General features: G+C 54.4%; 1 protein-coding gene across 4 annotated transcripts in view; it reads right to left on the reverse strand.

Moving 5' to 3' along the window:
- Positions 1-13,382: 13,382 nt before the first annotated feature.
- The window catches only part of ALPL (alkaline phosphatase, liver/bone/kidney), an 88,776-nt gene continuing 77,622 nt past the window's right edge, over positions 13,383-24,536 (reverse strand). For all 4 annotated transcript variants that reach the window (XM_011933975.1, XM_011933973.1, XM_011933974.1 and 1 more), the window contains 6 exons: positions 23,787-23,930; positions 21,699-21,768; positions 18,225-18,359; positions 16,098-16,289; positions 15,104-15,223; positions 13,383-14,402 (listed from right to left, as the gene is read on the reverse strand). In XM_011933975.1, coding sequence (XP_011789365.1) covers positions 14,137-14,402; positions 15,104-15,223; positions 16,098-16,289; positions 18,225-18,359; positions 21,699-21,768; positions 23,787-23,930 — 927 coding nt within the window. In that variant the 3' untranslated portion in view covers positions 13,383-14,136. The remainder of the gene's footprint in view (positions 14,403-15,103; positions 15,224-16,097; positions 16,290-18,224; positions 18,360-21,698; positions 21,769-23,786; positions 23,931-24,536) is intronic.

Raw genomic sequence — 24,536 nt, forward strand, 5'->3', positions numbered from 1 at the left:
TGGGCAGGGGCCCTGAAGGTCTCTGTCTGTCTCCCTCTGGGCTGTCTCCCCCTCTGTCTCCAGTGCTCAGTCTCTGTCCCTTTATCTCTGTGTCTCTGCCTCTGTCTGTCTCTGACACTCGTGGTCTCTCTCTGCAGCTGTGGTTCTCTCCCCCTCTCTCCCTGGACCCATCACGCAGGAGGTGGGACGCAGTGCTCCCAAGGGTCCATGCGCTGGGCTCTGTGCACCGGGTGGTGGGCGGCTGTGTCCATCTAGGAGCCGGGGTTTCAGGTGCGGCCCAGTGAGGGAGGGAACCAGTCCTGGGGGCCAACAGGAGCTATAACTGGGCAGGCAGGAGCCGAGTCCAGACACGACCTGGGCCATCTGGCCAGGCCCACTTCCAGCAGGAGGAAAGAGCTCCAGGTCTAGGGTTGCCAGATTTAGCAAATAGAAACCCACGGTGCCCAGTTAAATTTGAATTTCAGATAAACAAGGAAGAATTTTTAGTTTAAGTATACCTTGTGCGATATTTGGGACATACTTATACTAAAAAATTATTATTTGTTTGTCTGAGATTCAAATTTAACTGAGCGTCCTGTATTTTATCTGGCAGCCCTCTCCAGGGAGGCTCTTGGAGTGAAGGGAGAGGTTTCTCAGGAAAGGCAGGTTGCATAGGCCAGTCTGATGGCAGTGTCACAACCATGCTCTGGAGAAATCCCAGTCTGATGAGGGAGGCACAGCTTCAGCCCACAGGGAGTTGGCGTGGGGACAGTCCTCGGGAACGTGGTGGGGAGGCACGTGACACAGTCTTCTTAGTGGAACCAGAGACATCAGAAGGAAGGTCTGTGTGTGCACTAACGGCTGAGCCCAGCACCTTGCACACAGTAGGGGCTCCATAAATATTTGCTGAATGAATGAAGGATCTGGGGAATGGAGGGGGATGTGTGGCCAGCAGGGGGCTCTAGCACCCTACTGCCCAAGCTCTTAGGAACCAAGTGTGCACCACCCCCAACCTGGAGACTCCCTAGTATGAGCTGCAAAGGGGACAGGAGGGGGCAGGGTGGGTGAAGAGAGGAGGTCAGCTTTTCCCCTATTTTGGTCCCTCCCCAGACCCCAATTCTATGTGGGAATTCTGCCCTGGGCAAGGGTGCAGGTGGCGGTGGGGACTAGGGCAGGTGATCTGCCCTTGTGGCATTTGGGGGATGGCTGGGACGCAGGTGGCAGGGGACAGGCCAGAGAGGCACTGCTCAGTGGCACTGCTGTTTCTCAGGGGTCTCCCGGGTGCAGTGCCCTGTGTCTTAGCGGGGCGTTGGACGAGCCAGGGGTTCCCTGGAACCCGGGAAGTGAGGGGTCCTTGTTTCTGGGCAGGCGAGACTTGGGCCTTTATCTGTGGCCCATTAATCTCAGGGGTCTCCCTGAAGGCGGGGGGCAACTAGGGAGAGACCTGTGGCCCTTTCGTGCCTCCCCAGGGGCAGAATTACCTAAACAGCCTCTTTATTCGTTCATTCATTCATTCACTTGCTAACAGGCTCGCTTACTCACTCGTTGCCATTCACTGAGATGACCCCCTAACCGCCCCCCGAACTGCGCCCCCTGCTCAGGATCTCAGCTGCTTGTCCAATTCCAGCAGGAACACACCACTGGCTCCTGGCGTGACGCTGGGCAAGTCATTGGCCCTTCGGAGCCTTGGTTTCCCAAGCCCTGCAGTGTGGCTACACTAGCAGCTTCCTGGCAGGACTGCGAGAACGCGCAAGATGATGCCTGCCCCTGGGGAGCACTTCCAAAGGGAGCCACGGCTGCTGCTGGCACCATTATCTTTATTATTATTAATCATTTCAAGGCCCCCATGGTTGGGCAGGGAGCAGCCGCCTGGCTCCATGTCCAGGTCACGCCGAGGTCGTTCTGGGAAGCGCCTGCTTCCTTCCTCTTGGGGAGTCAATCGTCTCAGTCCCCAGCTCTCCTTTTCAAGGGGTGTCAACGTCTTGGCTTCTGGATGTGGCACGAAATCCTTTAGAAAAAAGTGAGAGTCGGGGATGCAGCCTCAAGCCTCGCCCCCTCTTCACCTGCAGTGTGAATTCCGGGCCTTGGTTTCCCCAGTCACGCAGCCGGGGGCTGGGCTGGGCATCCTGCCAGACCCCAGAAGGGGCCTCCTCCATGTGTCATCCTGTTAGAAATGGTTTAGCTTCGAGCCTGTAATCACATCTACCCGGGGAGGAACTAACACAGCGTTTCTTGCAATTGGGCTCTAATTGCGGCTTTTCGTGGAGTCACATGCACCCCATCCCCCAGCCGGTCTGAATTAGGGCGGCTGTCCCAGCCTGCCCTGCCAGGTCCAGGAACCCCCCAGGATTGCTGTGGCTCCCACTGAGCTAGTGGTGGATGAATCCAGGGCTGCTGTTTCTCAGGAGCCTCCCATGTGCAGTGCCCTGTGCTGTGCGCTTCCGTCCAGGGAACTCCGTGTCATTTCACCTCCTGGGGATCGGGCACTTCTGGGACCTGCTCACCGCCAGGCCTCCATTCTATTCACCCAGAAGTGGGGAGCCAGGCCTGGAGAGTGGGGTGTTGGCGGGCAAGGCCAGAGGCAGTGCCCCTCCTTGGGGGCGTGGTGGGGGAGCCTGCGGTTTCCCTGTTTGTTCTGGAGATCCCAGCCGCTTCCCCAAGGAGACAGCTGGCGGTTCCCAGGCCACAGCCCCTCAGGCGGGGCCAGACCACGGCTGGCCAGCCTGGGAGTACTGCCCGCCAGCCACCCGGGCTCCGCCAGGCCTTGGCGCTGGGTGGTCTGGGCAGGGGCCAGGGGGGGCCTTGGTCCTGGCCACAGGGCAGGAACCATGACCAGAGCCAGGCATGGGGTTGCCCTGCCAGGGACCTAGAGGGGTCTTGAAGGCCAGGGCGGGGCCGGAGCAGGGGCAGAGGCTGGCATGGGCAAACACTGCCTCGGGGGAGACCCAGGAGGGGACGATTCCAGGCCCCCGTTCCATCTACGGGAGGACCTCAAGAGAGACACTCACCCCCTTCAGGAATGCCCCAGTTGGAAGGTTTCAACCCAGCCACTGAGTTGGCTCAGACTCCACCTTAGGGGCTGGCAGAAGAGTCAGGGTTGGCAGACAGAAGACCTAGACCCCAGCCCTGTCTTCCTTCAGACCTCAGTTTCCCCATCTGTACAATGGGCAGGGGACAGGACCTCGTGCTTGACATGGGCTCTTCCAGCTGACCAGGCTGTGGATGGGAGGTGGGCAGCCCAGGCTGGAAGGATCTCAGTCATTCCCAAATTCATTCTCAGGGACTTGTCTTTTTATTTATTATTTGTTTTTGAGACAGTGGCCCACTCTGTCACCAAGACCGGTGCACAGTGGCGTGATCATAGCCCACGGCAGCCTTCAGCCCCTGGGCTCAAGCGCTCTTCCCATCTCATCTCGACACCCCGGACTGCAGGCACGCGACACCACACCCAGCTCATTTTTCATGTGTAACTTCTTGTAGAAATGGGGCCTCATTTTGTTGCTGAGGCTGGTCTCGAACTCCTGGGCTCAAGTGATCCTCCTGCTTCAGCCTCCCAAGGTGCTGGGATTACAGGCATGAACCACCGCGTCTGGCGTGACCAACAGGATTTTGATTAGGATTACATTCACTTTACTTCTTTATTTTGGTTTTGTGTTTTCCTGAGGGGCTTCTCCTTGCCCCACCCCTGGGTCCTGCAGCACCCCCCTGTACCTTGGACAAAGCCCTTCTCTGTTCCCAGCTGTCTGGGGTGAACGCCTCCTGCAGTGGAAACAGCCCCTGTGGGTTTCAGAGCCTGGCAGACCCCAGTTCAAATCCTGACCACTGGCTTTCTGTGACCTTGGGCAAGTCACTTGCTCTCTCCAGCCCATAACTATAAATACCATCCTGACCCTCATCTTTATTTCCTCCCTCGAACTCCATACTCTTTTCCTCCTACCTACCCAGCGTCTCCACTCCAAGGTCCAATGGGCACCTCCAGCCCAACGTGATCCAAACCCAACTGTCTATTTTCTCCCTATACCTGGTTCCCCATATCCGTAAACAGCACCTCCATCAACCCAGGTGCCCAGCCCTGATTCCCCTGTTCCCTCCCCTCCTGACGTGCAGTCCACCAGGGAGCTCTGCTGGCCCTCCCTCCCAGCTTGTTTGGAACCAGCTCCTTCCCGCCACCACCACACTTAGCCTGGTCCAAGCCACCACCACCTCCAACCCAGACAGAGAAAGCTGCAGACTGTGCTCTGGCCTCAGCTCCTGGAGCTCCCTGGCCTCCTCTGCTCCGCAGCCACTCAAGTGATCAAAGCACAAGCCAGTCACTTGTTTCCCTTGCTTCTAACCCTGCAGTGACTTCCCCGCTGCGACCAGAAGAAAATGCCAGCTCTTTTCTTGCCATACCCCTTCATGCAGCCTCTGTCCCACTCACGGATCCCCATTTCTCTGGGTTCCAGCCACATCACCTTATTTCTGTTCCTTATTTCTGCCCCAGTTGTTTGCACTTGATCTGTTGCCTGCCTGGAGTGGTTGTTCCTCCAGGTCTTTGCAAGGCATTGTCCGTGCAAATGTCACTCCCTCAGACAGGCCTTCCCTCACCACCAGCTAGAGCAGTGCCCCAGTCACTCTCTGGCTCTTGGTTTTCCTATCTGTAAAATGGGGCCAGCACCGGTGTTGTTAAGAGGGTGGGAAGAGACTGTTGGGCTTGGGGGCTGAAGTGCCAGAATGAGACACGCACTGGGTACCTGTGAGTCCCTCCTTCTCACTGGCCGGACCCAGGGTCAGAAGGCCGTGAGAACCCCTTGCTGGAGATGGAAGCTGGGCTCCTCTGCCCATTTTGCTGTGCGGCTGCAACTTGGTGTCTGACTCTTCCTGGGCCGCCTTCCTCCCTGGACCGTAGAAGCCCATTCCAGGCTGAGTTTTGTCTGGGAACCTGTGGAAAGAGGCCTTTGCCCCAGGAGACTCTTCGACAGTGGAGGGCTCAGAGCACAAAGGGCCCATCTGGCACCTGTCACAACCTGAGAGGAGGCAGCAGCTACCCAGGCCTTGGCCCAGGGCACTGGGAGGCAAAGAAGGGCAATGATCACATCTCAAAGCCTCCAGACCCTGCCCCAGGCCCCTCCTCTCACCCTGACCCAGCACTCTGCCCCTTCACTGCCATTTTTCCCCAACCAGGTGACCTGAGTGGGCTGGAGGCCGATGACAGTCCCGCAGGCAGCGTGGTCATGCCCGGGCTGACTTGGGGATCCAGAAACCCTGGAGCTGCCCCTAGCATGGGTGGCTGGAGGCTGCTGGGCACTCCACACAGGTCAAGGGCACAGCCATGGGTGCCCTGTGTACAGGCCAGGAGGACAGGATTCCCAGCCACTGAACCCCCACCTCCACCGCCACCCCCACCACCTCAAACCTTGCAGTGAGATTCCTGAGACCTCCTCATTACTCCCCACCCATGACCTCCGAGCCTTCCCCACACCCTGCCTGCCCATACCACAGCACGTGGGAGGCTGCGGCTTCAAGATCAAGGAGTCCACAGATGAGGGCACTGGACTCCAGCCAGTGGGTGGCAGTGACTAGCCAGGCCCCGACCCTAGGAGCAGAGAATGGGCACGTGGTGACTCACCCCTAGACGCTGGGCCCTCCTCTCCGCCTGCAGTCACAGCACAGGAAACTTAGACTCCAGGAGGAGACGCGACGTGGGCGCAGCTGGGAACGGGGAAAACCCGTCCTGAAGTACAGCCCTGCCCGACGCCAGGGGATGCAATGGGGTGATTAAAATCCTGTCCTCTGGAGCCACATTGCGTGGCTAGAGTCCTGGCTCTGGCCCTTGTTAGTGCTGTGACTTCCGATACGTTTAATCATTTCTGCTTCTGTTTCTTCATCTGTAAAATGGGGATAATCACAGTCCCTGCCCTCCAGGGATGGTTGCGGGGAAGAGGAACTAATGTGTGCTGTGAAGAACATAAGAACAGCGCCTGGTCAGCAGGGAATGCCGTAGAAATATCCACTCTTGTGCCCACGGCTTTGTTCCCACCGCCTCAGTCATTCTAAGCCTCGGTTCCAGTGGCAGGAGGGAGAGGTGACACTGGAGGACCGGGTCTGGCCCGTCCCCTGCTTGGCTGGGGAGGCCGCGTGTGCCCGCCCCATCTCAAGGTTCACAGACTGCTGAGAAGCCAGAAAAGGGCCTGGCGCTGTGATCAAGGCAGAGTCCCCGCAAGGCTCAGAGGAAGCCACACAGGCACTCGGGAGCCCAAATCCTCCTCTGAGAACTTAATCCCCACCCGCCTTCCCCCCGAGATGGGCTCTGGCTGGATCCTGGTGGGAGGTCTTCGGTTCAGCCACGGGGTTAATTACAAACGCTGCTGTCTCATCACCCCCCATGGTCGCTTCTGGGCTTCTGGGGGGCCCAGGGAGCCCACGGTTCTGTGGCTCGTGGGACTGGGATTGTTTTCCTTGGAGAGATTAGGGCCCAGAGACAAGGAGAAGAACATGGGCTGGGAGCCAAGGAATCCTGGGTTCAACTTGCAGCTGTCACCTACAAGTCACGGGCCCAGGAGCAGATCACTATATCCTGCCGAACCTTGATTTTCCTATCTGTGAAATGGAGGGTGCCCACTTCAGAGGATGGGCAGATATGGAACATGTAACCCCAAGGCGACAACTTCACTGCCAGGTCTCAGCACTCAGTAGGGTATGTGGCACACAGTAGGCACCTTATTGCCTCCCGCTCTCCATCCCAGAGCGTTTGATTTGCTCATAATCCTTCTACTGACCTGCTGGGCCGGCTTCCTTCTTGGTAAACAGGAGCTGGGATTCACAGGGCCAAATGTGGGGCTTGTCCCTCCCCTCTCCATTCCACAGCTCCACTTTCTGCTGCCTGGCCTATTATAGCAGTCTCTGGGTGGGTCTCCCGGCCTCCAGTTTCTCTGCTTGAAGCGCCCTTGAAACTGATGGCCAGGATGATATTTATTTATTTGAGACAGAGTCTCTCTCTCTCTCTGTCACCCAGGCTGGAGTGCAGTGGTGTGATCTTGGCTCACTGCTAGCTCCGCCTCCCGAATTCAAGCAATTCTCCTGCCTCAGCCTCCCATACCTGGCTAATTTTTGTATTTTTAATAGAGACGGTGTTTCACCATGGTGGCCAGGCTGGTCTTGAACTCCTGACCTCAGGTGATCCACCCGCCTCAGCCTCCCAAAGTGCTAGGATTACAGGCGTGAGCCCAACCAGGATGATCTTTCAAAAACAATGCTGACTCCCTAGCTCCAGAGCCTTCCATGCCTCCCCAGGGTCTTCACGGTCAACCCCAGCTTCTCCAAATGGCATCTGAGGCCCTTCTGCCCACCTCTCCCCGCATCGTTTCCCTCTGAATTACCCTCAGTATCCTCACTCCCTGGGTCCTCCTCCCTTTGTTAAGCCTCAGCTTACTCACTGCCCTCTGTGCCCTGTGCACCTGCCCCCACCGTGTTCCCTTCCTGTCCCCACAGCTCCTGGCTTCGCCACACACTGGGGTGGTCTCTCTAAGTCTCTGTCATAAGATATGAACTTGAGGGCAGCCTTGGACTTGTCCACTGTCTATTCCCTGGGCAAGACTGTGGCACGGGGCATGGTACTCAATAAGGCAGGGGCCACAGCCTGGTGGTCTCTACCATGACCAGACAGGTGACTTACATCTGAAGGCCCAGTGTCAGAATACAGGACACACTGGGGGCTGTAGCATCCAGAAGAGCGCAGTCCCCTGACAGGCTTGTCGCTCAGCTCCAACTGACGGTTGCCCTGCAGAAATGTGGGGTCCGCTGCTAGCTGGATCACCCTTTTTTTAAAGCCAGAATCCCAGATCTTACAGAGAATTTCCCAATTTTATTTTATTTTATTTTTTTGAGATAGGGTTACACTCTGTCACCCAGCCTGGCGTACAGTGGCGTGATCTTGGCTCACTGCAACCTTCTCCTCCTGGGCTCAAGCTTTCCTCCCACCTCAGTCTCCTGACTACAGGAACCACAGGCTTGTGCCACCATGCCCAGCTAATTGTTTAGTTTTGGGTAGAGACAGGGTCTCACTATGTTACCAGGCTGGTCTCCAACTCCTAGGCTCAAACAATCCACCTGCCTGGGCCTCCCATAGTGCTGGGATTATAGGTGTGAGCCACCGTGCCTGGCCCCCAATGTTTTAAAACGTGGCCCCCGTGCTCAGCAGTGGCTGGGGAGTGTGTGAGTCGGAGGATGTCTCCAGCCTGAGCCAAGTTGACCATCCCAGCCTCCCACGCCTCTTCCTTCCTACAGAGCAGACGTTTTCAACTGATGTGGGGGTGATTCTGCCCCCAGGATAAGAACCTGCTGTGTTGGTGTTGGTGGCAGCGGTTGCCCAAGTGAAGTCGGCATTTCCTAGCCTTCCTCGCATCCGGGAAGGATCACAGGACCGGTTCTTGCCAATGCACTAAGGGTGGAAGTGATGTGTGTCACTTCCAGGATGGTTAAAAAGCTGGCATGGTTCCCACCATCAAGGTGCTGGCCAGATAGGAAGGACATCCAGAACTTACAGGGGGTGGCAGAGTCACCCCTGGAAAGATCCTGGGTCCCAGCCACCTGAGCAGGGGCGCTGATATTGGAGGTAAGAATACATCCTCAGGTGTCAAGTAACTGAGTTTTCTGACTTTACCTTTAACAGAAGGCAGGGTTATCTCAGTGAACACAAGAGGGCGTGTCAGCTCAGCCTTGTTCTTCCCCTGGGAGAAGGCATCTGAGGGCAGCAGAAACCCCGGTGCTGTGGGCCTTAGGGTCTAGGTCCATGGCCACAGGCCCTAGTTGTGAATGGAGCTGGGACCTTGCCTGAACCCCGGCTCCAATTAGGACTCAGGGCCCATAATAGTTAAAATATAAGGTGATGAGTGACCCAGGGCCCAGCCTGAGCATGGGGAGATGCTGAAGCCATGGGTGCCTGAGCACCTCAGTGACTGCTTCTTGAAGGACACATCATCCCACAGCCGGGAGTGTGGGCAGGAAGAGCTCCTGGCTCCTAATGGGGTCCTAAGTCCTCACTACGTGCTAGGCATCACTGGACACAGGGCGTCAGAGAAGCTGAACCCCTTGCCCAAGTTCATAGAACTGAGAAAGTGATGGAGCAGAGATGTGGACCCCCATCTCTCCGACTCACAGTCCGTGCTTTCTACCCCAGCAGTGTATCCCAAAGTTCAACAGAAGCTGTTGGTTTGTGTCCTTTGAGCAGCTGATGTTCCAGCACCAGGCCTGGGGGCTTTCTGTCAGCCCTTCATGAGGAAGGTCAGAAGCGCCAGTGTTAATTTCCTCAGGAGCAGCCCTTGGCCAATGAGAGGTGAGAGTTAGAGAATAAATACCCCTGCTCCCTCGCCCCTTGGGTGAGATATCTCTGAAGTGTCGCTCCTACACTGTCTCCCAGAGGTCCTTCGTGGGACTGAGACCTGGCCAGCCTCAGTGGCAACCTGTTTAAAAACACACCTTTCTCAACATCCTTCCCTTTCCTGTCTTGCTTCCTCATTCCCCGATTGGTGCTGCTTTCTGGGTTCTTCTTATAAACAAACTACTTGTGCTGATTCCTGTCACAGGTTCTGTCTCTGTGGAAACCCAACGTAAGATAACAAAGTATGGTTTGTCAGACAACCCACAGGGAGAAAATCTTCACAATCTATACATCCAATAAAGGACAAGTATACAGAATCTACAAGGAACTCAAACAAATTAGGAACAACAACATAAAAAAAGGCCAGGCATGGTGGCTTATGCCTGTAAACCCAGCACTTTGGGAGGCCGGTGGGCAGATCAGGTCAGGAGATCAAGACCATCCTGGCTAATATGGTGAAACCCCGTCTCTACGAAAAATACAAAAAATTAGCCGGGCGTGGTGGCGGGCGCCTATAGTCTCAGCTACTCAGGAGGCTGAGGCAAGAGAATGGCGTGAATCCAGGAGGCAGAGCTTGCGGTGAGCCGAGATCATGTCATTGCACTCCAGCCTGGGCAACAGAGCAAGACTCTGTCTCAAAAAAAAAAAAATTCCTGTCAAAAAGTGGCCTAAGAACATGAACAGACAATTCTTAAAAGAAGACATACAAATGATTAACAGACATATGAAAAAATGCTCAACATCACTAATGATCAGCAAAATGCAAATTAAGGTGGTATCACAATGCAATACCACCTTACTCCTGCAAGAATGGTCATAATCAAAAAATCAAAAAATAATAGATGCTGTCATGGATGCAGTGAAAAGGGAACACTTCTACACTGCTGTTGGGAATGTAAACTAGTACAACCACTATGGAAAACAGCGTGGAGATTCCTTAAAGAACTAAAAGTAGAACTACCATTTGATCCAGCAATCCTGCTACCGGGTATCTACCCAGAGGAAAAAAAGTCCTTCAACAGAAAAGATTCTTGCACATGCATGTTTATGGCGGCACAATTTGCAATTACAAAAATACAGAACCAGTCCAAATCTCCATCAATCAACAAGTGGATAAAGAAACTGTGGTGTATGTGTACATGTGTATATATGTATATGTATATGTGTATGTGTATATATATATATGGTTACAAATTGGATTCAGTGTATACTGCTCACGTGATGGATACACCAAAATCTCACAACTCACCACTAAAGAACTTACTAATGTAACCAAACACCACCTGTTCCCCAAAAACCTATGGAAATAAAAACAAAACAAAACAAAGTATGGTTTGCACACCCCCGAGACATGTAAATTTGACTTCAGGTGGTACCGGGAGCACTTAAAAATTGACTGCTTAAATGTGAATTCAAAGGAGTGTTTGGGAAATAATAGGGACATGGCAACGATTGTGAAGGTGGTGTGAAAATAACACCTGGAAAATGCAGCATCGTACAATTCAAGATGAGGCGTCTCCCCTTGGTCCTGGCCAGAACGTATGCATATAGTTTATTTTCTTTTTCTATGTATTATTTTTTGAGATGGGGTCTCACTCTGTTGCCCAGGCTGGAGTGCGGTGGCACGATCTCGACTCATTGCGACCCCCGCCTCCCAGGCTCAAGTGATCCTCCCCCTCAGCCTCTAAGTAGCTGGGAATACAGGTGCCTGCCACCATGCCCCCATAATTATTGTATTTTTTATGAAGATGGGTTTTGCCTTGTTGCTCAGGCTGGTCTCAAACTCTTGGGCTCAAGGGATCCTCCAGCCTCAGCCTCCCAAAGTATTTTGATTACAGGTGTCAGCCACCACTCCTGGCAGTTTCTTTTCTTTTCTTTTTTTTTTTTTTTTTTTTTGAGACAGCGTCTCGCTGTGCCGTACAGTGGCTGGATCTCAGCTCACTGCAAGCTCCGCCTCCCGGGTTTACGCCATTCTCCTGCCTCAGCCTCCCGAGTAGCTGGGACTACAAGCGCCCGCCACCTCGCCCGCCTAGGTTTTTGTATTTTTAGTAGAGACGGGGTTTCACCGTGTTAGCCAGGATGGTCTCAATCTTTTGACCTCGTGATCCATCAGCCTCCCAAAGTGCTGGGATTACAGGCTTGAGCCACCGTGTCTGGCCTATTTTCTTTTTAACTAGAGATAAGGTCTTGCTCCTTCACCCAGCCTGGAGTGCAGTGGCATGATCATAGCTCACTGCAACCTCTAACTCCTGGGCTCTAGTGATCCTCCCACCTCAGCCTCCCAAGTAGCTAGACTACAGGCATGTGTCACCTGGCTAATTTTTTAATTTTTTGGTAGAGACGGGTCTTGCGATGTTGCTCAAGTTGGTCTTGAACTCCTGCCCTCAAGCAATCCTCCAACCTCAGCCTTTTGAAGTGCTGGGATTACAGGTATGTACCATTGTGCCTGGCCTATAGTTTCTTAGTTTCATCTTTTATCCCAGCATCAGCTTGGCTGTGCTTCCCTTTTTTGTCAGGACTGCTAGGAAGCTCAAAGACAAATCTGCTTAGTTTGCATTTTCAATCCTGAAGAAGTCCACTTCTGACATATGGTCTCTCATCTTCCTGAGTTTATATTTAACTGGTGTATGTCATGAGTTTATATTTAACTGGTGTATGGGCAATCACCTCACTTTCCGAACCCTCAGGGTCCTCACCTATACATGTGGATGATGGGGGCCTACTTCCTAATGAGGATTAAATGCAATGAATCCACATAGAGCATCAGGCACAGACCCAGCATGTTGTAAATGATCAGTGTTAATCGTCATGATTGTCATCCTTATTAAAGGAATTTTCATTTCAATGAAGCAAGAGGAGCAAACTTGGACAAGTCTGTATCCCCACAAGGTCAGCTGCAGTCCTGAGTCTAGTACCGAGGTGTGTGAATATCAGAAATGGAAAGATCACAGTTGCTAAGCTAGGCTGCCGCTCTGTGAGGGCAAGGAGCCCTCTGTCTGTTCAGCCTTCTGTCATGTTCACCACTAAATTATTATTATTTTTTTTTTCTGAGACTGAGTTTCACTCTTGTTGCCCAGGCTGGATGGAGTACAATGGCGGGATCTCGGCTCATGCAACCTCCGCCTCCTGGGTTCAAGCGATTCTCCCGCCTCAGCCTCCCAAGTAGCTGGGATTACAGTCGTGTGCCACCGCACCCTTCTAATTTTGTATTTTTAGTAGGGATGGGGTTTCTCCATGTTGCCCAGGCTGGTCTTGAACTCCCGACCTCAGATGATTCACCTGCCTCAGCCTCCCAAAGTGCTGGGATTACAGGTGTGAGCCACCGTGCCCGACCAACAATTCTTAAGACCTAATACCATGCCTAGCATGTAGTCAGTATTGATGAATGAATGAAATGGGCCAAGGTATGTAGTGCTGTTTGTGGGTGTCATGCAGCCGGGCTGCCACTGGGCCCCTGAAGTCCTCCTTGCTGTGGGTTTCTGGGCACACAGACACTCCTCTTTAATCTTTCTTTTTGAGACAGAGTCTCACTCCATCACCCAGGCTGGAGTGCAGTGGCGCTGTCTCGGCTCACTATAACCTCTGCCTCTCGGGTTCAAGCGATTCTCCTGCCTCAGCCTCTGGAGTAGCTGGGACTATAGGCACGCACGCCACCACGCCCAGCTAATTTCTGTATTTTTTTTTGTAGAGACAGGGTTTCACCACGTTGGCCAGGATGGTCTTGAACTGCTGACCTCAAATGATCCGCCTGCCTCCGCCTCCCAAAGTGCTGGGATTACAGGTGTGAGCCACCGCGCCCGGCCGGCCTCCTCTTTAATCCTCACAGCAACCCAGAAGTGGATTGTCTCCCATTTCACAGACAAGAAAACTGAGACACAAAGCAATGTGTCCAAAGTGGCATAGGTAGGGAGCGTGAAACCCCCAGGACAGCAGAAGGCCTTTCCACCCTGTCCAACCCACCTGTACCCTGGGCCCTGAGGCCATCTCTTCCCAGAGAAATAAGCTTCTTTCAGTCTTTTTCTCACCGACCACAAAGACTCAGCTCTGTCCTCAGAAATATTTGGAAAGTTTTATTTAAATGTTTTGTGTTCCCTTTTAACCACCACCAAAAAGAGAAAAAAAATTTTTTTTGCTGTTCCAAACAGGAGAATCGCTTCAGAGAGGAGCTGGCATGCGTGTTCAGAGCCCAGGAGTGTGAGCCCTGCCAGGTGGCTCTTCCTGGCCTGGGCCACACTGGATAGGATGGCCACCCAGGCACCGGCTTTCTGGGACCCCGGTGGCCTTGGAGTGAGTGAGCGAGGCCTTGTCCTGAGGAGAAAGACCTCATCTCCCCTGAAGGAGGGCTGGGCCTGAGGACAGGGACATGAGCATGGTAGGGCCCGGGGGGGTTCTAGAGGGAAGGAGATGAGAGTGGGAGGGTCAGATCCGGAATGTTCCATGGAGGCTTCAGGGCCTCTGGGTCTGGAGAAATATGTTTGCTAGAAAAATAAGAGGCTTTGAGAATTTCTGCAGTCTGTGCTCTCTGCTTGCCCAAGAGAAATCTACCCTGTTGGCCAAAGGGCAGCGGGGAGGGAGCAAGGCTGGAGGCCAGAAGTGGGTTTGGCCCTCGGGGAAGATTCCAGAGGGGAGCGAGGTGGGCGGCAGACTTTGGTTTCCTGGGTCCCCTTTCTCGCAGTTGCAGAGGCTGAGAAGGCCCCCACCTCCCTGCCCCTTGAGGGGTGGGCTGCCAGGCGGTGGGCAGCACTGGGGAGTGGGAAGTTGGCATGTCACGGGCTCGTAGGTGCCCGGGCCCTGGGCCCTCAGAACAGGATGCTCAGGGGGAAGAGGGCCAGTGGGAGCAGCAGGGGGCCTGCAGCAAGGCTGCCTGCCGAGCTGGCATGGGCACAGTGGTCGAGGTTGGCCCCGATGCAGGCTGCGTACGCCATCACGTGGGGGATGTAGTTCTGCTCATGGACGCCGTGCAGCAGGTGTGCCATGGGGCCCTTGGAGAAGACGGCCACATCCTCCCCGCCGTGGGTCTCGTGGCGCAGGGGCACAGCAGACTGCGCCTGGTAGTTGTTGTGAGCTGTGGGCCAGGAGAAATGCCTGCTGAGAGCCTGCCAGGGGCCTGGCGCTGCGCACACAGCTTTTCCAGGCTGGCTTGAATGCTCCCATTTCATAGAAGAGGAAAAGGAGGCTCAATGTGGGAAAGTCATTTTGCCTAAGGCCACAGGATTTGAATCTGAGCCTGTTCTGACATAGGAGTCTGCATTATCAACCCCCAACAGAGAAAGTTAACCTCAATTTGGGCTGCTTGGATTAGCAGGGAGAGTTGAGAGGGAGACTCTTACCATTGCTGCATCTTTAGACCCCCTGGAACCACTGGGAGTATCAAGAACTAATGAAGAATATGGGATGGGATGAACTAACTGCAAAGTCTTGTATACTGGAATATTAAAGAGCCAAGAAAAATGAGTATAAAATATTGAGCACCTACTTCTGCCAGGCACTATGCTAAGCTCATCAGACCCATTTGGTCCTTCAGACAACCTTCGAAGATAGAAGAACCCTTTTAGAGAGGAAACGGAAGCAGAGAAAGGTGAAGTCACATGCCCAAAGTCTGAGAGCTGCTAGACTGTAGAAGGCAATTCAAACTGAGGTTGTTCTGACTCAAGTCCCAGTCATTCTGAGACCCCTGATCTTGACCACAAGCTGACACCCTATTCCCAAGCCCCTCCCCGAGGGGTGCCCTGTCCCCTCCCAGCCCTGGGTCCTGGAGGGTCTCACCATAGTCCACCATGGAGACATTCTCTCGTTCACCACCCACCACCTTGTAGCCAGGCCCATTGCCATACAGGATGGCAGTGAAGGGCTTCTTGTCTGTGTCACTCAGCATGGGGGCCAGACCTGCACAGGGAGGGGGTGTTCAGGGGTCATGTTGGGGTACCAGGAGTACAGTCCCCAGCCCCCAGATTGGCCTCCTTGGTGGCTTGGTAACCCCTGGGATCTTCTCTGAAGGGCCCCACAATGCCTCCATGAAGCTACCTTATTACTTCCAACTAACCATTCCCCAGTTCCCATTGTACTCATGTCCCTCCCATTCATCTGTCCATCCATCATCCATCCATCCATCCATCATCCATCCATCATCCAGCCATTCATCCATCATCTATCCATCCATCCATCATCCATCCATCCATCCATCCATCCATCAACCCATCCATCCATCAACCCATCCTTCCATCCATCCATCATCCATCCATCAACCCATCCATCCATCCACCCATCCTTCCATCCATCCATCCATCCATCCATCCATCCATCATCCATCCATCCATCAACCCATCCATCCATCAACCCATCCTTCCATCCATCCATCATCCATCCATCAACCCATCCATCCATCCACCCATCCTTCCATCCATCCATCCATCCATCCATCCATCCATCATCCATCCATCAACCCATCCATCCATCCATCCATCCATTCATCCTCCAGCCAGCCAGCCATCCTCTCTCCCATTCATCTATCCACGTTCTCGCCCAGCCATGTTCAATGTGGCCATCCATCCACCCACCTGCCTGTCCACCCGATCACCACTCAACTCACTCCCCCGCCTCACCCTGTATTTTCTCACCATCCCAGTCACTCTCCCTCCCCACCCAGTTGTCATCGAGTCCCTACCCTGCTCTGGGCTTGCTGGCTCTCCCACCCACTCCTGCTCCCAAGTGGGTAGACAGGAGACCCCAGGAGTGTCCACCCCAAAGAAGGCCCACCTACCAAAGATAGAGTTGCCACGGGGGGTGTATCCACCAAAGGTGAAGACGTGGGAATGGTCCGCGGTGACCACGGTCAGAGTGTCTTCCAAGGAGGTCATGCTGCCTGCCTGCCCGATGGCCCGGTCCATCTCTACCGCCTCGTGCAGGGCCTGCTTGGCTTTGCCTTCATGGTGCCCGTGGTCGATCCTGCCTCCTTGGGACACCAAGGCAAAGGCCTCGGGTAAGAGAGGAGGGGAGGAAGATCTGCTCCCCGGCCCCATGACACTGCTGCTGGATTAACCTTTGTTAGCTAGGGAAGGACAGGAAGCTTCGCTGGACACCACTCTGTGCTAGCACCACCGCCTAGGCATTTCAAGCAGTCATTCAACCTGATGGAGCCCAGAGAGGGACAGCCCTGGGGCCAAAGGCACATGCATGGGGGCTGCAAAGCCCAGAAGTATAATCAGATCCACCAGGCGGGGAAGCTATGCTCCTCCCACCGCCCCTCCCAGCACTGTCTCTAGCTGTTTGAAGGAGGCACTGAAGCCTTTGGGAGGTAGTGAAGGGGGCATGCTGGAATCCCTACAACATGCCAGGCATGACACACCCATGTCTCTTTTCCCCTGGACAGCAGTGCTGGGAAAGAGGAATATGATCAGTCCTGTTTACAGATGGAGCAACTGAGGCCTAGCGTGGGGAGGCCCACGGTGGGATTTGCCGCGATGTGAATTCAGGTGTGACTCGTCCTAATCCCATTTTTCATCTCTACCTCAAATCATCCCCTCTAAAAAGCAAGCACGGAGCTCCCAGAGGTGGCGAAAGTCCCCAGTGCCTGGGCAGTGCCTGTGGCAGGTTCCACAAAGCTCTGTCCCCGCTCCCTCCGCCCCCACCTCCCATCCCTGGGTGAGTGCAGGGGCCTGGCTGGAGGCTTGGCCCAGCAGCTGAGGGCTCTGTGACCTTAAAGGAACACCTCCCTCCCTAACAGGAGGGCGCTGCCTGGTGGATGCTCCCAGCTTGGAGGGTCCTGGGCGCCAGGCAGCCCTCTGATCCCACCAGCCTGAGCCTCATGGTGGGCCGGCCGGCTGGCAGGGCGGGTCCTCCCTTTGTTGTGGCTCTGGGAGCAGCTGGCCTGGCCGGCCCATTCTGGCCTTGCTCACAAAGGAAACCGTTCCCGGGCGTTCCCGGGGGAGCCCGTGTTCGCCACCGCTGGTTTCTGGCTGGCTCCTCGGCGTCAGAGGCCTGCTCGGGGCCAGGCCGAGACCGCTGTGCTTGAGTGGGAACCCCGGGGTTTGGCAAGAAAGCAGCCAAGCTGGGCTGGCAGACACTCGCCTCTGGAAGGCGGAGGGGCTGAGCATGTGTGTATGCGTGGGGAGCGTATGTGCAAATATATTCGTGTGTGCATGTGCGTGTGTGTATACATACTGATGTCAGCAGGGCAACATGTGGAACCGCGGTGGACAAGGGCTGTTAGCACTGGAAGGTTTCTGGAATCTTTATCACTTCCTCACACTTCCTATTGTTCCTGCCTTAACTATTGTGTAGCCATAAGGCTAATAATAGAAACACACAGTTTATTCTTTACTGGGTCCTGTTCCAAGTACTTTATGTCTCTGAACACAATGGAGGTGAATCACTTTCCAGGAGACAGATGCTATTTTTGGCTTCACTTAACAGAAGCACACAGGTAGAGGTCACACCGCCAGCAGATGGCAGCGCCAGGCCAAGAATTCAGGTCTGTCCATAAGGCCCCTGGACAGCGCTCGAGGAGCCTGGGAATGTCAGTGCACAGCGTGGGAAAGCCGGAGCCTACGGATTTGCCTTTCAGGGCAGTGAGGTTGAGGGGCTGCTTGCCCCTCCAGGGCCAGGTCTCCAAGAAAGACTACCAAAGGGGAGAAATCTGCCTCCTCTCCCAGGAAGCCTTCCTGGACTGGTGAACCTGACTTGCATCTCTATGCCCAAAAGAGAGCAGCTTGCTGGGCTGGGAGCGTCCACAGAGCCACCCGTCTCCTTCCACAACCCATTTTCCTAAAGGGACCTCTCCCTTCACCCCCAAACCCAGTCAGTTCTCCTTAAGGGCTGGACTTCTCCGTCCCCTGACACCAGGGCCGTGTTTCCAGCAGCCCCCTCTCAGCAGACCTGGGGCTCCTACCTTCCACCAGCAAAAAGAAGCCTTTGGGATTTTTCCTCAGGATCTGGATGGCCACCACGACCATCTCGGAGAGTGACGGGTCTGTCACGTTGTTCCTGTTCAGCTCGTACTGCATGTCCCCCGGCTCGAAGAGACCTGAGGAGGACACCAGGAGGATGCGGATGCTGAGAGGCTGTGACCCTGCTAGGAGGACCCCAAGGAACTTGGGCTGTCTCAGGGGACGCAGGCTCCCCACAGCCAACCTGGGGATAGAGTATGGTGGCTGGGAGGATCCTTATCTGGGTGATTTTTGTGGGCCCACAATTAGGCCCCCAATTCCTTTTTTTTTTTTCTTTTTTTTCTTTTTTTTTTTGGAGACAGTCTCACTCTGTTGTCCAGGCTGGAGTGCAGTGGTGCGATCTCGGCTCAGGCTCACTGCAACCTCCACCTCCCAGGTTCAAGTGATTCCCCTGCCTTAGCCTCCCGAGTAGCTGGGATTACAGACATGCATCACCACACCGGCTAATTTTTTTTTGCATTTTAAGTAGAGACAGGGTTTTACCATGTTGGCCAGGCTGGTCTCAAACCTGATCTCAGGTCATCCACCCTCCTCGGCCTCCCAAAGTGTTGGGATTACAGGAGTGAGCCTCCGTGCCCAGCCCCAATTCCTTTCATCTTCACTCCCACCACTATGGCGTGGCGGGATCGCCATGCACATTTTACAGAGGAGGAGCACTGAGGCCCAGAGGTGTTCCATAACTTGCTATTGTCAGCTGAGAAGTGGCAGATCTGGGGTTCAAATCCATCAGTCAGTCTGTCTCCAGCCTGCAGGGCTCAGCACGCAGGATTGTGGCCCCAAGGCAGTGGGCCACTGCCTGGACTCGATGGGGCTGCTAGGGTGTGTGTGAATTTACATGTTGGGTTTGAAGGGCATGGTGGCCTGTGCAGCAGAACAGCAGAAGGTTTGGAATCATTGTCCCCCCTGCTCACTGGGCTCCGTTTTCTCACTTGTGACATAAGGAGAATGATCCGTTCCTTGCCCATGGCACAAAATCCCATGTGTCCTATGCTGGTGCTTCTGATTCTGGTGTTCTTCCAGAACATCCTGTCCTCTGTGAACGGGTACACAGCCAAACAATAGCTCCAACGCATACAGCGTTTACTTTGTGCCACATGCTGTTAGCGCTTTGGAGCAGGCAAAAGCTAGACTCCAAGATGGTGTCCAATAATCCCTGCCCCCTGGAATTCACAAGCTTGTGTGGTCTCCTCCCACACTAGCCTTTGTATGCAATAGAATGCCACTGAAACGACATTTCAGTGAAATGAAATGACATTTGTGTGATCTCCAAGGTTGGGGCATAAAATGTTGTAGCTTCTGTTTCTATACTCCTGGATCTCTGTGGGAAGCCAGCCACCATGTGATGAGGACACTCAAGCTGCTCTATAGAGAGCAATGTGCCAAGGAACTGAGGCCTCTGCTAACAGCCAAGACCAACTCGCCAGCCATGGGAGTGAACCATGCAGGAAGGGCCAGCCCCAGTCAAGCCTTCAGATGACTGCAACGTCATGGGAGACCCAGCTAAGCTGTCCCCAGATTCCTGACCCAAAGAAATTGAGTGAGGCAATAAATGTCTACTCTTGTTTTAAACTGTTAAGTTTTGTTTTGTGACAGGATCTCACTCTGTTGCCCAAACTGGAGTGCAGTAGCATGATCATGGCTCACTGCAGGCTCGAACTCTTGGGCTCAAGCAAGCCTCCCACCTCAGCTTCCTGAACCACCACACCTGGTTTCTTCTTTTCTCTCTCTTTCTTTCTTTTTTTCTTTCCTTTCTCTCTTTTTCTTTCTTTCCTTCCTTCCCTCCTTCCTTCTTTCCTCTTTCTTTCTTTCCTCTCTCTCTCCCTCTTTCTTTCTTTCTTTCTTTTAGATAGGGTCTTGCTCTGTCACCCAGGCTGGGGTGCAGTAGTACAGTGGCATAATCACAACTCACTGCAGCCTCAACCTCCTGGGCTCAGGTGGATCCTCCTACCTCAGCCTCCTGAGTAGCTGGGACTAAAAGTGTGCACCACCACATCTAGCCAGTTTTAAAAAAATTTTTTTGTAGAGTTGAGGTCTTGCTATGTTGCCCAGGCTGCTCTCAAACTCCTGGGCTCAAGTGATCAACCTGCCTTGGCCTCCCAAAGTGCTAGGATTATAGGTGTGAGCCATTGCACCTGGCCTAAGTTTTTGTTTGTTTTTTGTTTTGAGACGGAGTCTCGCTCTGTCACCCAGGCTGGAGTGCAGTGGTGCGATCTCGGCTCACTGCAAGCTCCGCGTCCCAGGTTCACACCATTCTCTTGCCTCAGCCTCCTGAGTAGCTGGGACTACAGGCACCTGCCACCACGCCAGGCTAATTTTTTGTATTTTTAGGAGAGATGGGGTTTCACCGTGTTAGCTAGGATGGTCTCAATCTCCTGACCTCGTGATCTGCCCACCTCGGCCTGCACCTGGCCTAAGTTTTGAGATAATTTGTTACACAGCAACGGATAACTTATGCAACACAAGTTCATGTCATGCTCATGACAACCCGGGGGTTGTCTCCAGCCCCGTCACTATCTTCATTTTATGGGAGAGTCATTATCCCTACTTTATAGAAGAGGAAACTGAGGCAGAGAGAGGAGAAATCACTTGCCCAAGGTCACACAGCTTAGAGGTGGTAGAGCTGGATTTGAACCCAGCACTCTGGCTCTAAGATCCATGAGCAAAACCAGCATGATACATGGGTGCATGCACAGCCCGTGTGGTACTGGGTGTGTGCCGTGTGAGCCAGGCAAGCAAGAGGCTGTGTGTATGTGTCTGGAGGACCCACCAGGCGCACAGCTCTGAGCCCATAACCTCTCATGACACCCAGGACGTGGAGCTGTGTTCCTTGGGAAATGTCTGCAGGAGATTTTGCAACCACTTGCTTGGCACTACAGGCAGCTGGAAAAGAAGACCCAGATAGCTGCGTGGTGGTGCTCAGGGCCTCATCCCACCAGACCTGAAGCTGCCTCTGTGCCCTCACCACCTGCTCCCCACTGCCTGGGGAGGAGGGCAGTCATCAGGATGGGCAGAGATAACTTGGCTGGCTTCTGCCCTGTCCATGCACACAGTAGAGCTGACTCCAGGTCCCAGGCTCCATGGCCCAGGAGCCGTTAAGTCCCAGTTCCCAGCCAGGGCTCAAATTTGCCTGGGCTGTACCCCTGTCGGCTGTGCCACATGCCGTGTGCCACTCCCCTCTCTGAGCTTCAGTTTCTTCTTGTGCCCAATGGGACTAATCCTCCTGCACAGCCAGCAGATTTCAGGCCTAATTCCAGGAATCAGAACCCCCTTCCTTGCTTCTCCCAGGTCCTGGAGCCCAAGAGTAGAGGCCCCTAAGTGAGTGTCAGGCTGGAGCCTTGTCCCCAGGTGCTGGCCACACACAGCCCCGGCCACCAGGCTCTGAGCCATGCATCCTCCACTCCACTCCCTCCACTTACCCAATAGGTAGTCCACATTGTGGGGGTCAAGGGTCAGGAGTTCCGTGCGGTTCCAGATGAAGTGGGAGTGCTAGGAGGAAGGGCTGTGTCAGCACATGCCGGGAGCTAGGGAGAGTCGGAAGGACTGACCCCAGCAGCTATCGGAGTCTGAGGCCTTTACTTATTTCCCTCCTTCACTTAAAAATCCCTCCCTGAGGACCCACCATCCCTGACCTCAAGAAATGATGATTCAACAGCACATTATAATGTATAATGCAAGGGGATGAGAATTCTGATAGAGCCCAGGGAGGCCGTGAGCCCAGACACAGGACCAGGGAGGGCTTCCTGGTGGAGGTGATGTTCTAATGGGGCCCTCGAGGACAAGTGGGAATTTAACAGCCTGGGGTCGGGAAGGCTATCCCAGGAGGGAGGGATCACAGGGCAAAGAAGAGCCAGGCACAGGTCTCTAGAGGCCTTGAGGGCTGACAGGCCTGGGCTGTGTTTTCGGGAGGCCGTGGAGTGCCAGGGAGGAAGCAAAGCCCTAGTTCTGCTTTGGGGGCCCCATCTAGGACGGGAGATAAAGGTGGGGCTGTTTCCCCAGGGAATAAAGTCCATGGAAAGAAGCCAGCCAGGCCAGGCCTGGAGAGGGCACCACGTTGGCCTGGACCAAGGGTCCCAGCACTGCCAAGGATCTGCTGTCTGCTCTTAGAAGACCCCCTGCCTTCTCTTGGCAATGACAGTGGGATCAGTGGCTTTTCAAGCCTCAGGGGCTGTTGTGGGGAGGAGGGCAGAGAGGCTCAGAAAGTGGGGCTTTGCCACCCCCAGCCCCTGCTTCCTGGAGGTGACTCTCCTGCGCCCTCTCCCTCCAAGGTTGCTCCTGTTACTCTCTCTTTACAGATAAGGGCAATGAGGCACACAGACCATGTAGCCACTGAATGGTAAAGGTGAAACTGACTCTGGAACCCACTCTTAAGGCATGATTTTCTAGGGATGTGGGGCCTACAGGGGACCTGACTGATACCCAATGTGGCCAGGCTTGGGGCCATGGTGTAGATGCTCTCTCCCCATCTTAAGAGGCTTAGACCGAGCTCCAGGGTAAGCTGGGCAAGGAGGTTGAAACTCTGGCCCCATGTGCCATGTAGAGAAACTGAGGCTGGTGTCTCTCTGGCTTGAGCTGGGAGGGGGCTCTGGCCCAGCCTGAGCTGACTCAGAAGGGATGGAAAGGTTCAAAGCCGCTCAGTCCCACACCCCCACTGACCCCACGGGGCCCTTCCCTAGTCCCTACCCCCACCTCGTTCTTGGCTCAGCCTCATTCCACGAAGCCTCCCCAGGGGCCAGTCCTGGAACTCGCAGAAACCCAACCCCAGAGTGACATCAAAGTGGCTGCCAGGCTACTCCCCACTGTCTTCAGCCCTGACCACAGTCATTTCCAGACCCCAGCTGCCCCAGGCCCGCAGGCCAGCAGCTCAGATTTAAAGGGCCAGAGGCCGCTCCAAGGAGCCAGAGCTTGAGGTCCTTCTGGAGGTGCCTCCAACCTCCCTTCCCCAATCCATTCCATCCCCCAGCCAAGGGGGACTCACTGTGGAGGGCTTCCCTGCTCCCTCTGTGGCTTGCACACTGGGGCCAACCATGTCCTCCCCCGATCCATACAGTGCTGCCTCTTCCCTCCGCCCTCCTACTTGCCTAGGGCTTCTTGGCCCCTCCTTGTGGTCTGTCCCCCCAGGGTGCCTACAGAGCCAGGCATCCCCCATGCAGGCACACAGTGTTCCATGTTTCCTTGGCCATCTGGCTCAGCCTCTGTGTCTCAGGCATGCCCCACCAGGGGCCTACATACAATAGGTGCTCAGGGTGACTGAATCTCCATGCAGGTTATTCCCTGGCCCAGCCTCCTCCTCACCGTCCACCTCTCTCTCGTGTCCCCTCCAAGGGAAGGAAATGATCAGTCACCGCCTATTTACCGCTTGTATATCTCTTAGTCCACGTGAGTCCCTGGAGGGAAGAATTCTGATGCCCTTTCTATAGAGGACAACAGAGCTTCAGAGTGGGGGTCACGCAGCCTCTCACCATCACAGGCCACCTCGGCAGCCACATGGCCCCAACACAGGCTACCTTGTGTCTCGGTTTGAAGCTCTTCCAGATGTTAACGAGGTCCAGGCCGTCCAGCCTCGTGCCCCTGGCTTTCTCGTCAATCTCATACTCCACATCAGTTTTATTCTTGGGGTACATGTATTTCCGGCCACCCCCCATGATCACCTAAAAGAGACAGGAGCCATCACTTCTGCAGGGTTCCAAGACGCCCAGAAGCCCCAGTGACCTTGGCTTGGAACCTGGACTCCTGGAGTCCCTGGGGACAGTGTGGACACTTTCCCAGCCTGGTGAGCCAGGCCTCAGTCCTCTCCGGGCCTTACTTGTCCTCTGTGGGGAGATGAAACCATGAGTCTATCGGGACTGTGGTTTGGCGCTTCTAGGGATATTGGAGGAGCTGATAACTTACCTTACTTGGCTTCCTGCAATCCACATAACTCCTACTTGAATAAGAATCAGACCATCAGACTTGGTATGAAGTTGAGTCAGAATGTATCTTAAGTGTGTGTCAGGCACTAAACACTTAACATACATTCTGACTCAACTTCATCCCGAGGCTGCAACAAACCCTGGTCACCTGTTTTCCAACTGAAAAAATGGGCACAGAAATGGGTTTTTTCCCCTGAAGGCCACACTGCCAGGAAGTGGCAGATTCAGGATTCAAACCCAGGGCTTTTCCAGCTATGGCACTAGGGCCCTGCTGTATTCATGTGGCAGAGGGCAGGGACTCCCGGAGCCTACTCTCCCACGGTGACAGGCTGAACGCGTGCAGGG

The sequence above is a fragment of the Colobus angolensis genome, unplaced genomic scaffold, assembly GCF_000951035.1.
Source record: "Colobus angolensis palliatus isolate OR3802 unplaced genomic scaffold, Cang.pa_1.0 Scaffold130, whole genome shotgun sequence".
Classification (NCBI taxonomy): Eukaryota; Metazoa; Chordata; class Mammalia; order Primates; family Cercopithecidae; genus Colobus; species Colobus angolensis.